The 14,719-nt window shown below is 40.5% G+C and overlaps 1 protein-coding gene across 1 annotated transcript in view; it reads left to right on the plus strand.

The window, feature by feature from the left end:
• CCDC180 (coiled-coil domain containing 180) overlaps positions 1-12,541 on the plus strand; it is a 122,231-nt gene extending 109,690 nt beyond the window's left edge. The window contains exons 37-38 of the mRNA XM_043989531.1: positions 8,603-8,738; positions 12,410-12,541. Of these exons, the coding sequence (XP_043845466.1) occupies positions 8,603-8,738; positions 12,410-12,541 (268 nt within the window). The remainder of the gene's footprint in view (positions 1-8,602; positions 8,739-12,409) is intronic.
• The last annotated feature ends 2,178 nt before the right edge of the window (positions 12,542-14,719 follow it).

Genomic DNA, 14,719 nt, shown 5'->3' on the forward strand with positions numbered 1-14,719 from the left:
TGCAAGGCAATGACGGTTAAGTGACTTGCCCATGGTAGTAAGTGTCAAGTGTCTGAGGACGGATTTGAACTCAGGTCCTCCTGAATCCAGGGCTGGTGCTCTATCCACCAACAAACTTTCAAATCCTTTTAATATTCCTTTAGGTAATTTCTCTTCTTTTCTTTTCTTTTCTTTTCTTTTCTTTTCTTTTCTTTTCTTTTCTTTCTTTTCTTTTCTTTTCTTTTTTTTTTCAGGGCAATGAGGATTAAGTGACTTGCCCAAAGTCACACAGCTAGTAAATGTCAAGTCTGAGGCTGAATTTGAACTCAGGTACTCCTGAATCCAAGACTGGTGCTTTATTCACTGCACCACCTAGCTGGCCCCAAGTCATTTCTTGCATACAATAATATACTTTCTTGCTTGATTGCTGCTTACTTACACCCAACATGGATCTGTCCATTGGGTTACCCACAATGGTGAGGTCCTTCATTATCTGAAGAGGACACTGCCAATTGCAAAGTCCTGAAAAGCTCCTTTGGTCTTTGATCTAAGAAATAGCCAAAGGTATTAAGTTAATTTCTATATCCCATAGGACAGCCTTAGTTTAGGTGAGGTTAATATTAAGATAGACTTTGAATGAATCAAAAGTTGAGAGAGGAATGTCCCTGAGTCCCAAATAATAAAAAGGAAAAATTAAAAATCCCTCTAACAACCCATTGCTATGCATCTGTTCATCCATCTTTTTGCCCACACCTCATCAGCACATGGTCAGAAGGGGAGAGGGAACAAAAAGCCGAATTTCTCCCAGTGGGAAAGGTTTGGCCTCCATGGCTGTTTCTGACCCTTTCCCTTCTCTCTCCTCTTCTAGCTCCACCAGCATTTTGTAGCTCTTGAGCTGGGTTGGTAGGGGTGCCCCATCTGGCCACCTTAAAAAATCCTTGTTTCTCACCTGAATGCTGTCTGAGGTGAATAGAGGAGAACCAGTGCTTAGTTATCCTGTTCTTTGGTTGTCCTGGCCTGACAGGGGATACTGGGCAAGCCTTTGCTGCCCAAACTTCCAAAGTCTCCATTGCTGCTAGTCTGAAGAGAGTTGGCTTCAGAACCAGAAAACCTTTCTGCAAATCCCATCCCTCCCTCACTGACTCTCTGTAGGACCTCGGCCAAGTCACTTAAATGCTTCTAACCTCAGTTTCCTCATCTGTAAAATGAGGATGTTTGATGCAATGGCTTCTAAGGTCCCTTCCAGCTCTTAAGTCTATGATGCTAAAATTCATCGTTTTTTACATTTCTTCTTCTTCTTCTTTTTTTTTTTTTGCAGAACAGTGAGGGTTAAGTGACTTGCCCAGGGTCACACAGCTAGTAAGTGTCAAGTGTCTGAAGCTGGATTTGAACTCAGATCTCCTGAGTCCAGGGCCGGTGCTTTATCCACTGTGACACCTAGCTGCCCCCCTCCTACATTTATTCTTAATATCTAAGGGGCAGTGAGATGGGCATAGGGCATAGTGTGCTAAAAGAATGGAATTCAAATCCACCCAGATATTTACTAGCTATGTGCCCACAGGGTAAATGACTTTCCTTCTCTGGGCCTCAGTTTTCTCATCTGTAAAATGGAGGAAATAATAGCACCTAGCTCACGGGGTTGCTGTGAGGATCCAGTGAGATAATATATGCAAAGTGCTTTGCAAGCCTTGAGAAATACTAGCTATTATTTATCATTTGACCTAGTTTTTGAAACATTTCTCCATGGAAACAGTTTGATTACAATACCACAGCTACATAAAAGGGAGTGCTGAAAAGGCAAGGTGGTGTAACATGGTTAGGGTTTGGAGTCATGGAGACATGGGTTCAAGTTTTACCTCCTACACATACTGACTGAGATCTCAGACAAGACGCACCCTGGTTTTACTTAGCACCCCAGCATTACTCAGCAGTCCAAGGTCCTCTGAGTCTCACCATGCAAACAAACACAGCCAAGGCAAGGACAATCAAGGTCAGGTGGGGCTATGGTGAACTGTAAATCTGTTGCCCTGTGCCTCAAATCCTCTGTTTCAGTTTCTGCCTTTCACATGTCCAGAGACAAAACTCCCAGATTTGAACCACTTTACTTACTTGCTTTCTGTAAGTACATGTACCTTCCAATTGATATTTTTTATCAGAATCATCTTTGAGTGCCTCGATTAACCTTTGAGAAGAAATAGGCAGGCTTTCTCAAACAATATTGGACAGCAAACCACTTCTTTACACCCACACAATGGACTAAAAAATATAGAGTATACAAGCTCCCACTGTCCTTAACACTGAAAAGAATGGATTTAATTTCTTAGAACAAAACGCCACCTGAAAGGCTTTCCCCCAATAAATCATTGCCTTGGCATACTTCAGAATCATACTAACTTTGCTGAAAAGATAGAGCAACACTGATAGAATATTGTTCAATGATCTCAGACCAAGCTATAAAGTGGGAAAGCGTATGCTCACCAAAGGGAATTGCTACCGTCATGCATGTCTAGCACAGACTCCAAATTTAGAAGAGTGATGCCCTATAGATGGTAAAGTTCTCCAGATGCTCCTATTTGCGGATGACATTGTGCTGACTGCATTAAGAGCCTCCTAAATAACTGCTCAGAAGAATTTGGCTTAACAATCCATAAAGTAATCACTCTACCAGCTCTTATTAAGCACCTACTATGTGCTAAGAAGTGAAAAAAGAATGCTTGTCCTCCAGGAAATGTGGAGTTGCGTGGACAAGCTGTAGGGCCACCAGTATATCAATTTTGTAGTATCCCTACAACTAAATTTAGTGTTGAACAATAGAAGAAACTAGATATCCTTTAGGGGATTGGAGTTTTAATTAACCCAAGTTTGTAACTGAAACCAAGGCTCATCCTTTTGTAGGAAGTACACTTAGCCTCTCTATCACAGAGCTAAGAAGGCTATACCTTCCCCTCAGAGTTCTAGCCCACCCTGAGGGATTGGGGTATCTCTTTTCTATTTAGTCTTTGACTTGAGCCCCCACCAGTTGTGCTTCTCCATTGTTAGAGGGCCAGTGGCTAACACCCAAGTTCCATTTAACTACCTAACATCAACTAGCTTTTACAAAAGGACTGGTTGTTGTCCTTTGTTCTTGAAGGGGTCCAAAAGGACATCACTGTTTTGGGGTCAGGGTACAGCGTGTCTGACTGTGGCTGATCAGACCAGCATGAGCTCAAAAGGCACAGGTACGGGACAAATAGTCCATATGAACGTTTGGAATAGACATGTCTCTAAATTTGCACATTTCACATTTCTTTTGAACTATCACAATTATGCTCTCCTCAAAGAGAACAGCATCATCTTTGATGCAGGCACATTTACTTCAAAGATATAGCAAAAACAAAGTATGGTTATCCCTTCTACATCATGGGGGTTAGGGGCACAGTAGCACCAAGACCTGGAAAATCCATGTAAAATTTTTTGGCCTTCCCCTCATTTCAGAGACAAAGTCTGAATTTTTTCTTTTTCTTTTATGGAGTATCTATACCTTAAAAGATAAAATATGTTGCTATTATACAATATTATATATATATAATGCATTTCCGAGTTCCTAAACTTTTTCTGTGTCGTTTGCTGGCCTTTATGTGTTGTCTGTGACTTCCACAAAACTCCTCCCACATTCCCATTTAATTTCTTATACCGACCCACAATATAGCAAAACCACGATGAGGAAAGTAGCATGTGGAAGGGATAACTGTATAAACATTTTTTCCTAATGTTTCTAGGGCATAAACTCCCCTACACCATCTCAGTGGAGTTGGGGGGGTGGTGAGACAGGGAGACTGGATAGGGGCAAGAGGCTCAACTTCACTTAGTTCCTACATAACATTGATCCCACCAAATTCATGCCCAAACGTAGCCTGACTGACAGAAGACTCCTTGTCTCAGATTCTAATGGCCTGTGTTCCAAGGGTTAATCCTAGAAGTTACGCTTTGTTCCTTGGGACACTAATACTGTGGGCTCTGAAATATTGGGATATCAAGGTGTCCTCTGGACCTTTTGAACTCACAAGATTATAATAACTACACTCCCTTCATGTAGAACAGAAAAAAAAGAAAGAAAAAAAAGCAGAGGCCAAGGGTCATATAGCCTCAGGGGGAAGAAGCCTCCAGGACCTTTCCCTTTGTAGTCTCATCTCTCATTGGACTCTGTGGGGGGGAAAAGGCATTGAAATTCCTTCCAGGAATTAATGAGGAAGAAAAAGTGACCAAAGCTGATCAGCCAAAAGGCTGAGAGCTTTTTTTTTGGGGGGGGGGGGGGGCAGGCAATGAAGGTTAAGTGACTTGCCCAGAGTCACACAGCTAGTAAGTGTCAAGTGTCTGAGGTCACATTTGAACTCAGGTCCTCCTGAATCCAGGGCCAGTGCTTTATCCACTGTGCCACCTAGCTGCCCCCTTGAAAGCTTTCCCAAGGTGCTCCCCTTTATGTGTCATCATGATTCTCCTAGAAACAAGCTCCTGTGCCTCTCCAAATGGGAGAGACAACATCCCAGGCATTCTGCACATACTCCAGATTCCCGTTATATTGAAAAAAGAAAATATACTATCCTTTCTGAAATCACCCTTATTGACCTTCCACCAGCCATCTTTTATAACAAGGGTCTGCCCAAGAGCCACAGCCCACCTGCCTCTTTTTCCTCTGACTGAGCAGCTTTAAAATTTTTTTAACATTTTAATTATTTTTATTGTATTTTTTAAAGTTTTATTGTATTTTAAAATGTAAAAATAAAACAAAACATTCTTAACTTGTGGGCCATATAAAAATGAGCCGTATACCCTTTGGTCGTGGTTTGCCAGCCCTTGCCTTATAGAGGCAGTTCAGCAAATCTAACCAACCAACAACCTCCTCAGAGAAGAGAAGGAGGTACATGAGGTACACACACATTAATAGCCTCATCTCCACACACACACACACACACACACACACACACACACACACACACACAGAGTGTTTCATTTCACTTTGGTATGGTCATCATTCCACTGCTTCTTTCCATTTATGTCAGGTCATCCAAGTTTTTCCATGTTCTTCCGTATTCTTCACATTCCTCATTTTTTATTGGACAGTAATATTCCTTTACCTTCAAGTAAAATGCCACATTTAGCCATTCACCAATCAGTAACGTCCATCTTTTTAATAACAACATCCTACCAACATGACTGTGAAGTAGGTCATCCTGGCAGTTTTCTGAAGAATAAAAACTAGAGCTTGCCCAGGAGTAGCCTGAGATATTACAGAGGAAGACTTTTGCTAGAGAAAGAATCATAAAGGATGTTTGTATGATGACATAAAAAAATGATGGACCCATCACATAGCAAAAGCTGGAATACAGCTGTAGGTCCTTTGGATAAAACGAATATGATGTTGAATAGAACAACCCAAGCAGAGGTGCTTCGACCTTAGCTAGGGCTTACAGGATGAATAAGATTAGGAGAAGAAAAGGGATGACACTCTTGGTGTCATAAGGTGGCTACAAATCACAGCATGAACAATCACCTGGAAGTGAGAATTAGCTAAGAACTTTCTAGAGACTGGCCTGTCTGGAATGCTGAAATCACATTGCAAATTGTGTCAGGCAGGAAAGGTAAACTGGAGCAAGATTGTAGAGGGCTTTGGCCATCAGGCTAAGGAGTTCAGATTATACTTTGTAAATAATTGGGAGGGGCATCTGAGTCAGAAGATACAATCTTCCATCTGCTTCCCAGGCCTTTCCCTGGGCAGTTGCCTTGCTGATACTAGCCTAATTAAATCATTGTTCCTAAAATTCTGAGGAATAGTAATTAACTTCTTTCTTTTTTCATCATTGTTTGTTTATTAATTTATTGCTTATTGGGGGGGTTGTTTTGACATTAATAGCCTCATCTCCACAAACATCCAAACAAATTCCTTTAAAAATATACTTCAAGGGCAGCTAGGTGGCGCAGTAGATAAAGCACTGGCTCTGGATTCAGCGGCCTGGGACACTTGACAGTTACTGGCCGTGTGACCCTGGGCCCCGCAAAAACAACAACAGCAATAACAATAAAAATATATATATATACTCCAAAAGAACATTTTGATAACCTTAAGACTCCATATATGTTAGTAATAGCTCTAAGAGATATAGATATAGATATAGATATAGATATAGATATAGATATAGATATAGATATAGATATAGATATAGATATAGATATAGATATAGATATAGATATAGATATAAAAGTAATAGCTCATGGGCAGTTGGATTCTCAACAGCTCTCAATTGATGAAGACAACAGAATTTTTTTTTTTTTGGTGAGGCAATGAGGGTTAAGTGACTTGCCCAGGGTCACACAGCTAGTAAGTGTCAAGTGTCTGAAGCTGGATTTGAACTCAGGTCCTCCTGAGTCCAGGGCCTGTGCTTTATCCACTGCTCGACCTAGCTGTGCCATAGCTCAAAGCTTTTTGAGGGAAGGGATTTAGTCCTTTAATTCTTTGTGTTTTTCACAGTACTGAGAATAGTCCTGTATATACAGAAGGCATTAAATAAAATTTTGTTGAAATAAAATATATATATATATATATATATATATATATATATATATACTCCATAAAAATTTATTTATTATTAACAAAAATAACAGATGTGTCCATTAGCTTTGGCAATATAATTCTAACATTGACCACTGTATTTGATTAGAGTTTTGTTGACACTCCACATTGTCATTATTTGGTGTGATTATTGTGTATATTTGTTCTTTTGACTCCATTTTCTTCATTCGGTATCACTTCATAAAGGTCCTCCCATATTTCTCTGAATTCTTCATATTTATCTTTACTTATCTTATGGACCCACAATATTACATTACATTAATCTACAATAATTGATTCAACTCTTTCTCAATCATTAGGCATGTATTTTATTTCCAGTATTTTGTTACAAATTATGCTTCTAGGAATACAGAAATGACGCCTTTTTTTTTTCTTGTTGTCAATAACCTCCTTGGACTATCATCTTTGTAGTATGATCTCTGGGTCAAAGGATAGTAACATTTTTTTTTTTTTTAGTGAGGCAATTGGGGTTAAGTGACTTGCCCAGGGTCACACAGCTAGTAAGTGTTAAGTGTCTGAGGCTGGATTTGAACCCAAGTACTCCTGACTCCAGGGCTGGTGCTCTATCCACTGCTCCACCTAGCCGCCCCAGTAACATTTCTTATTCCAAATTGTTTTCTAAAAAGGATTAACCAATTGATGATAAGCTTTTTTAAAAGGGGCAAACAAATGGTGACTGCAAAAGACATTAGGTTTAAACAAGAGATAGAGAATATTACAAAATGCAAAATGGATGATTTTTATTACATTAAATTAAAAAGGTTTTGTACAAACAGAAGCAATGCAGCCGAAATTAGAAGGGAAGCAGAAAGCTGGGAAACAATTTTTACAGTCAATATTTCTGATAAAGGACTCATTTCTAAAAGATATAGGGAACTAAAGCAAATTTATAAGAATATAAGTCATTCCCCAATTGAGAAATGGTCAAAAGATATGAACAGGCAGTTTTCAGATGAAGAAATCAAAGCTCTTACCATATGAAAAAATGCTCTAACTTACTGTTGATTAGAGAAATGCAAATTAAAATAACTCTGAGGTACCACCTCACACCTATCAGATTGGATAATATGACAAAAAGGGAAAATAATAAATGTTGGAGAAGTTGTGGAGAAATTGGAACACTAATGCATTGTTGGAGTTGTGAACTGATGCAACCATTCTGGAGAGCAATTTGGAACTATGCCCAAAGGGCTATGGGACTGTGCATACCTTTTGACCCAGTAATGCCACTATTAGGTCTATATCCCAAAGACATCATAAAAAAGGGAAAAGGAACCACATGTACAAAAAATATTTATTGCAGCTCTTTTTGTGGTGGCAAATAATTGGAAATTGAGGGAATGCCCATCAATTGGGGAATGGCTGAACAAATTGTCGTATATGAATGTAATGGAATAATATTGTGCTGTAAGAAACGATAAGCAGGCAGATTTCAGAAAAACCTAGAAAGACTTACATGAACTGATGCTGAATGAGATGAGCAGAACCAGAACATTGTATACAGTATCAACAACATTGTGTGATGATCAACTGTGATAGATTTAAGTCTTCTCAGCAATACAGTGATCCCAGACAATTTCAAAGCACTCATGATGGAAAATGATCTCCACATCCAGAAAAAAAGAACTATTGAATCTGGGTACAGATTGAACCATACTGTTTCTACTTGTTTTGTTTGTTTTTTTCTTTTTTGAGGTTTTTCCCTTTTGTTCTGATTCTTCTTTCACAACATGACTAATGCAGAAATATGTTTAATGTGACTTTACATATATCACCTATATCAGATTGCTTTCTCTCTTGGGAAGGGGGAGAGGGAAGAGAGGGAGGGAGAAAAATTTGGAACTAAAAATCCTATGAAAATAAATGTTGAAAACTCTATTTACATGTTACTGGAAAATAATAAAATACTTTTATGATAATTTTTAAAAAGACATTAGATTTGTATCTTTAGATGTCACTGATGAGAAATTAGAAATAGAGGTCATCTCTGTATTTTAAATGTATTCATGTTCCCAGGAAGTGGCCAGGAATCGCCCCTACACCATTCACCATCAACAACAAAATTCACATCAGAGCAACACCTCCGATAATAACCATCAAAAACACTCTGGGCCACCAGGCAGTGGTGGAAGCTAGGGATGCTGTCTATTTGGTGAGTGTGGGGAAAAGGGCATTTGTTTGAAAGGGAAACTGAAATTTAATTCAATTCAACAAACAATCAAGCACTGAGGGATTTGGAGGAGGGGCTTGAGGTGATAATATGTAAAGAGATTAAGAATGATAACTTGTAAACAGAGAAGCAAATAGAACATAATTTGAAGAGGACTGACCACTAGGGAATAATAAGGACAGACTGTGTTGCATTTTTTATTAAACATTTCCTAAATTATATATATGTATGTATGTGTGTGTGTATATATATGTATATATGTATATATATAGATAGAGAGAGAGAGATAGAGTTTTGTTTTTTTGCGGGGCAATGAGGGTTAAGTGACTTGCCCAGGGTCACACAGCTAGTAAGTGTCAAAGTGTCAAGTGACTGAGGCCAGATTTGAACTCAGGTTCTCCTGAATCCAGGGCCGGTGCTTTATCCACTGTGCCACCTAAATTATATTTTAATCAGGTTCCTGCCTCACTCGGAATTTTGTTGGCAGCTTGCTGGCTATGAGTTTAACACCTCTAAGCTAGATGAGAACTCTCTAAAATTTTAAGCTGCAGAAAAGGCTATTTTGTCTTGGGAAAGAGTTCCCTCAACCTAGGCATTGCCTATGCCAGTGAAATTACAGATCGAAACCCCATCCCTATCCCTCTGCATATCACAGAAATCTGGCTATACAGTATAAATCACATATCAACTTTTTGGAGCAGCTCTGTCTGGGAATTCATATTTGGTCCTAAAGGCGATAGGGAGCCCCTAGAATATATAAAGTAATGAATGACAGAGCTGAGCTTTGAGAAGATCACTTTGGCAACTGGGTGGAGAATTCACTGGAGAGGGTAGGGAGACTAATTAGGAGGCTTTTGCAATAGTCTAGGCAAAAAGTGATAAGGTACTGAACTAAGGTGAGCCAAGGAACAGATGCAAGAGATCTTGTAGAAGTGGAGACTACAAGATCTGGCAACTGGTTGCCTGCATAGAGTAAGGGAGAATGAGGATAAAGTTTCAGCCTCCTCGTCTGGAAAAGAAATATAATGCAACCTGCACTCTCTGCTTCACAGGGTTCTTGTTAAGGATCGGCTCAGATAATGCATGTCAAGTGCTTTGTGACCCTTAAGACAATATGCAGATGTAAGCTGCTATTATCCTAGTTGAAACCAGAGACCGGATTTCCCTCCCTTGACTTATTTTTCAGGAGTAAATTGAAAACACCCTTCCCAATACTGGTCTTATTGTGAATGCACAAGGAGGGAAAACCTGAGCATTCATTAACTATAATCCTATAAAAGGTTGTCAAGAGAGCCTAATGACACAAATGCTATCTACTCTAGTGTGTGTAAAACCAAAATGCAGATTTATATGTTACTTGCCATTTATGGTGAGCAGTGGGACAAACCCTAACCATTAACATCCCAGTGCTAGGATGAAAATTCTATCCTGCAGAGGTGAGGTACTAGTAAGGAGTTTACCAAACTCCCGAATATTCCAGTGGGATTCACTTCCCTCTGTCCAGGCTTCCTACTACCTCTCACTATTCATCTATGCCCTTAGGGTAGTGATAGCCAACCACATACATGTACATGGTATTTTTCAGTTCACACAATAATCCCGTGAGGAAGATAATAATAAATATTATCCCCCATTTTATAGATGCAGAAACTGAGGCTCAGAAAGTTACATTCTCATTGCCTAGGAAGTGGCAGAACTAGGACTCCAAACTTCATCTCCTAACTCTAAATCTAGGGCTTTTCCCACCATACAGCTCAGACTCCTAAACTAGAAGAAAAAAAAGATTTCTTCTGACAAAGGGAGTGCCCTTCCATGCATTTTGCAAAAACCTACAGGGAACTTAGATAAGACAAAAGATACTCAGTAAATACTAGATAAATAAATAAAAGAAAAAGAATGGTGGGATCAACTAAACACTGGAGATACAAAAACAAAACAGTCCCTGCTCTTAGGTTATTCACATTCTAATTAGAAGAGGCAACACATATAGGAAAGTTTGGTGCCAAGGCAAAGAAAATGGGTTTTGCTGGTCCTGAAGACCACCTAAGGATCAAGTGGCAGGACAAGTAAGCAAGGCCCAGGGGTCCTTAGGGTGCCATCTTTAAGTCAGATGGCAATGCTTGGGGGTCTGGAATACATAGTGGCAGGGCATACTGGAAAGCCTTGTGGTCCTCCATCTTTCCAGAAGAATTGTACAGTTACCCTTGCCGCATCACAGAGTTTAGTGGTACAGTGCAGCCCTGGAAAATCTGTGTACATTTTTTTTGGTCCTCCCTTTGATATGGGGTGTGGGTTTAATTGATCAGATTGATCATGAGGCATCCCAAAGAATTACAAGACTCAGTGACTCAGTTTCCCAAGTTTTATTGAAAGACTGTTGACAACAGGGAGATCACCATGGAGATAGGCGTCTCGAATAGGGAGAAGAATGGTTATATCTATAGTGAGAAAAAGTAGGTTATCTCCTCATTATTTTAATCTCCTCCTTGTGGGAGGTTCATGGGAGGCCTTATCCTAATTTGGACTTCCTGGGGTCCTAAGACAACACACGAGGTGGGTACCTTTTTCCCTGGAGGTATGTTTTTGGGGGTTTATGCATCATAAGGTGAATCTAAGGACACATTTGGTCCTTTCTGCTGATGTTCCTAAAGACATGCTTAAACTTGTCAGACCCAGAGGGTCTCTGTGTTTATGATCATCTCTTTACTTAAGATGTGGTTTCTAGGTGTTCTGTCATCTAGGAATATTAATGGCTATTAATGGTTAATGGGGGGCAGCTAGGTGGCACAGTAGATAAAGAACCAGCCCTGAATTCAGGAGGACCTGAGTTCAAATGCGGTCTCAGACACTTGACACGTACTAGCTGTGTGACCCTGGGCAAGTCACTTAACCTTCATTGCCCCGACCAAAAAAAGACATTGTTGATGGTCCCTGGTTACAGTCTCTGTTGATGGTAAGGGTCAATAGGGACTGAACCCTCTTGGTTACCATAAGAACACAAACCTTAGTTTCTCTGTTAACCCTTTTAGGTACTATTGATAAGGACTCAAGCCTCAGTTTATCTGTTGACCTCTTTTTGCCTCCTCCTTCATGCCAGAGAAGAAGTCTGAATTTTCTTTTCTTTTTCTTTTATGGGGTGTTTATAATACCTTATTATAAAATTTGGGTTAAGTATTTGGTCATAGGTTCTGTGTCGATCTGCCAGCCTTCTTGTATCATCTGCAGCTTCTGAAAAACTCCCCCAAAAGTCCCATTTAATTTCTTATGCCGACATTAAAGCCAAAATGGAGAAAGTCATGATGTGAAAGGGATAACTGTAGTTGTTAAATCCCTATATATCTAAGCAGTTAGGTTTACTCAGCCATAAGGGGCCAGACCCACCAACACTGGGAAGAAGGGAGAGGACCTAAGGGTTGGCGTAGAGCTGCCTCCTGAAGGGGTGGAGATGGAACTCCAATGTCCCTCTGGGAGAAGGAAAGAGAAAGGAACACTGGGAGGAAGACTGGGTGGGGATGGGGTTTCCTCAGGTGCCTTATGCTTGCTGCCTGCTGGGCTAGGGAAGCAAGCAGGCTAGAATAGGAGAGGAGAAACAGACAAGTAAGGGAATCTGGCAGTTTTCTAACACGGGCTCTTTCCTCTGCTTTGATCCCCAGAAGTATCTGGAGGAACTACAGTTGGATCTGGACAAGATTAAGGAAGAAAAGGATATGCAGCTAAACAAAGCTGAGCAGTGGAAGGGCTGGTGGAGCCGTTCAGTGAAAACGATTAAGAGCTTGTATCCATAATCCCTTTGGACCCTTTTCCTGTGTATGCACTTAGGTTTAAGAGATATTGACATTTTTGCTCTATAAATAAAAATGTGGTTACACTAATCTTTTTTTTTTTTTTGTGAGGCAATTAGGGTTAAGTGACTTGCCCAGGGTCACACAGCTAGTAAGTGTCAAATGTCTGGGGCTGCATTTGAACCCAGGTACTCCTAAATCCAGGGCTGGTGCTCTATCCACTGCGCCACCTAGCTGCCACCAGTTACACTAATCTTGATGGTTGTGGCCATCATGGTGCTGGGAAGGGTTAACGTTTTGGCCTTTGTCAGGTAGGTTTCATAAGTGGCCAGACCAGAGGCAGTCCTTCCTGGTGGAACAAATACTCCCCAGGTTGTCAATGGTCCAGTGTGATGAAAAGAATCATAGATGCAAGGGACATCTGAGGCTATCTGAGATTATGGACATCTGAGTCCATAGAGATTAAGTGACCTGCCCAATTGGTAGAGCTAAGGCATGAACCAAGTTCCTCTGATTCCAAATTTAGGATTCTTTTCATTGAGTAAACGAGAGCAATGTTTTTAATATGGTGGGGGGTGGGGGGGAGGAGGGCAGGTAGCAGCTAGGTGGTACAGAGGATAAACCACAGGCCCTGGAGTCAGGAGAACCTGAATTCAAATCCGGCCTCAGACACTTGATACTTACTAGCTGTGGGACCCTGGGCAAGTCACTTAACCCTCATTGCCCTGAAAAAAAGAATCAGCTCACGTAAAAAATAGGGAGAAAAGGTAATCAGTCATGTTTTGTTTTGTTTTTCAAATTTCATATGACAAAATGCTGGGTGGTTTTATAACAACATCATCAAAGGAAATGGAGACTCCACACTTGGATTCTTAACATCACAGTCATAGATATGCTTATGGAGGAGGTGTTTTTAAATGGCATTAAAGGGGGCAGCTAGGGGGCACAGTGCATAAAGCACCAACCCTGGATTCAGGAGGACCTGAGTTCAAATCTAGCTTCAGACACTTGACACTTACTAGCTTCAGACACTTGACACTTACCCTGGGCAAGTCACTTAACCCTTATGCCTCACGGGAGTGGGGTGGGGGTGGGGGGGAGAATGGCCTTAAAGAACACCAAAAGAGGGGTAGCTATGTGGGGCAGTAGCTGGACTAGTGGCCCTGGAGTCAGGAGGACCTGAGTTCAAATCAGGTCTCAGACATTTCCTAGCTGTGTGACTCTGGGCAAGTCACTTAACCCCAATTGCCTCCCCCCACCCACCCAGAAAAAAAATACCCAAAGACAGGATACTCATCTGTATCATAGCTAGGGTATATTGAGGACATTGAAGGATCAAATCACAAGGAGGGGAAGTCAAAAGATGTGGAAAATATACTACGTTCTATTAAGAACAAAAATAGTAACCAAAAGAATATCACCAACCACCATCCAACATACTTATTTCCCCATTTATATAAGATAAGTATAATATACACAGAAAGGTATTAATAGGGGACAGGTGGGCTTTTCCAAAGCAATATTCCACAACAGATCCCAATCAACTGGAAAAGATAGAAAATGCAAAATCCCACTCTTTGTTCAATATAAAAAAGCATTTGAGCACCGGCCCTGGAGTCAGGAGTACCTGAGTTCAAATCCGACCTCAGACATTTAACACTTACTAGTTGTGTGACCCTGGGCAAGTCACTTAACCCCAATTGCCTCACTAAAAAAATAAATAAATAAATAAGCATTTGATTCAGTAGAGCAAAGCATCATTTCAAAGACTCTCATCCAACAAAGTATCTCTCATACATACATCAAACAACAAACCTTGAAAGATAAAAACATAATCCTGTTCAATCATCCTCTACTCATTAAATACACATGAAGCAGCTCACTCGCTGGTAGCCGGCAGCACTTGTAGGCTACTCTGGACATTCTCCGTTTTTTGCTCCCTTTCTTTCCCCCATCCCTGACTCTTCATTTCTCTGACTGGGATACAACCAAAAATGGAAGAAATCATTGTTCTTGTCATTGACCATGACTCTGTCATGTACAAAGCTGACTGCTGGAGATGATGTCAATTGAGTTGTGTTCCCCTCTATTGTTGGATGCCCAAGACACCAGGATATCATAATGGGAATGGAACAAAAAGACAATTACGGTGGTGATGAGGTCCAGAGCAAGAGAGATTTC

The sequence above is a fragment of the Dromiciops gliroides genome, chromosome 2, assembly GCF_019393635.1.
Source record: "Dromiciops gliroides isolate mDroGli1 chromosome 2, mDroGli1.pri, whole genome shotgun sequence".
In the NCBI taxonomy this organism is placed as follows: Eukaryota; Metazoa; Chordata; class Mammalia; order Microbiotheria; family Microbiotheriidae; genus Dromiciops; species Dromiciops gliroides.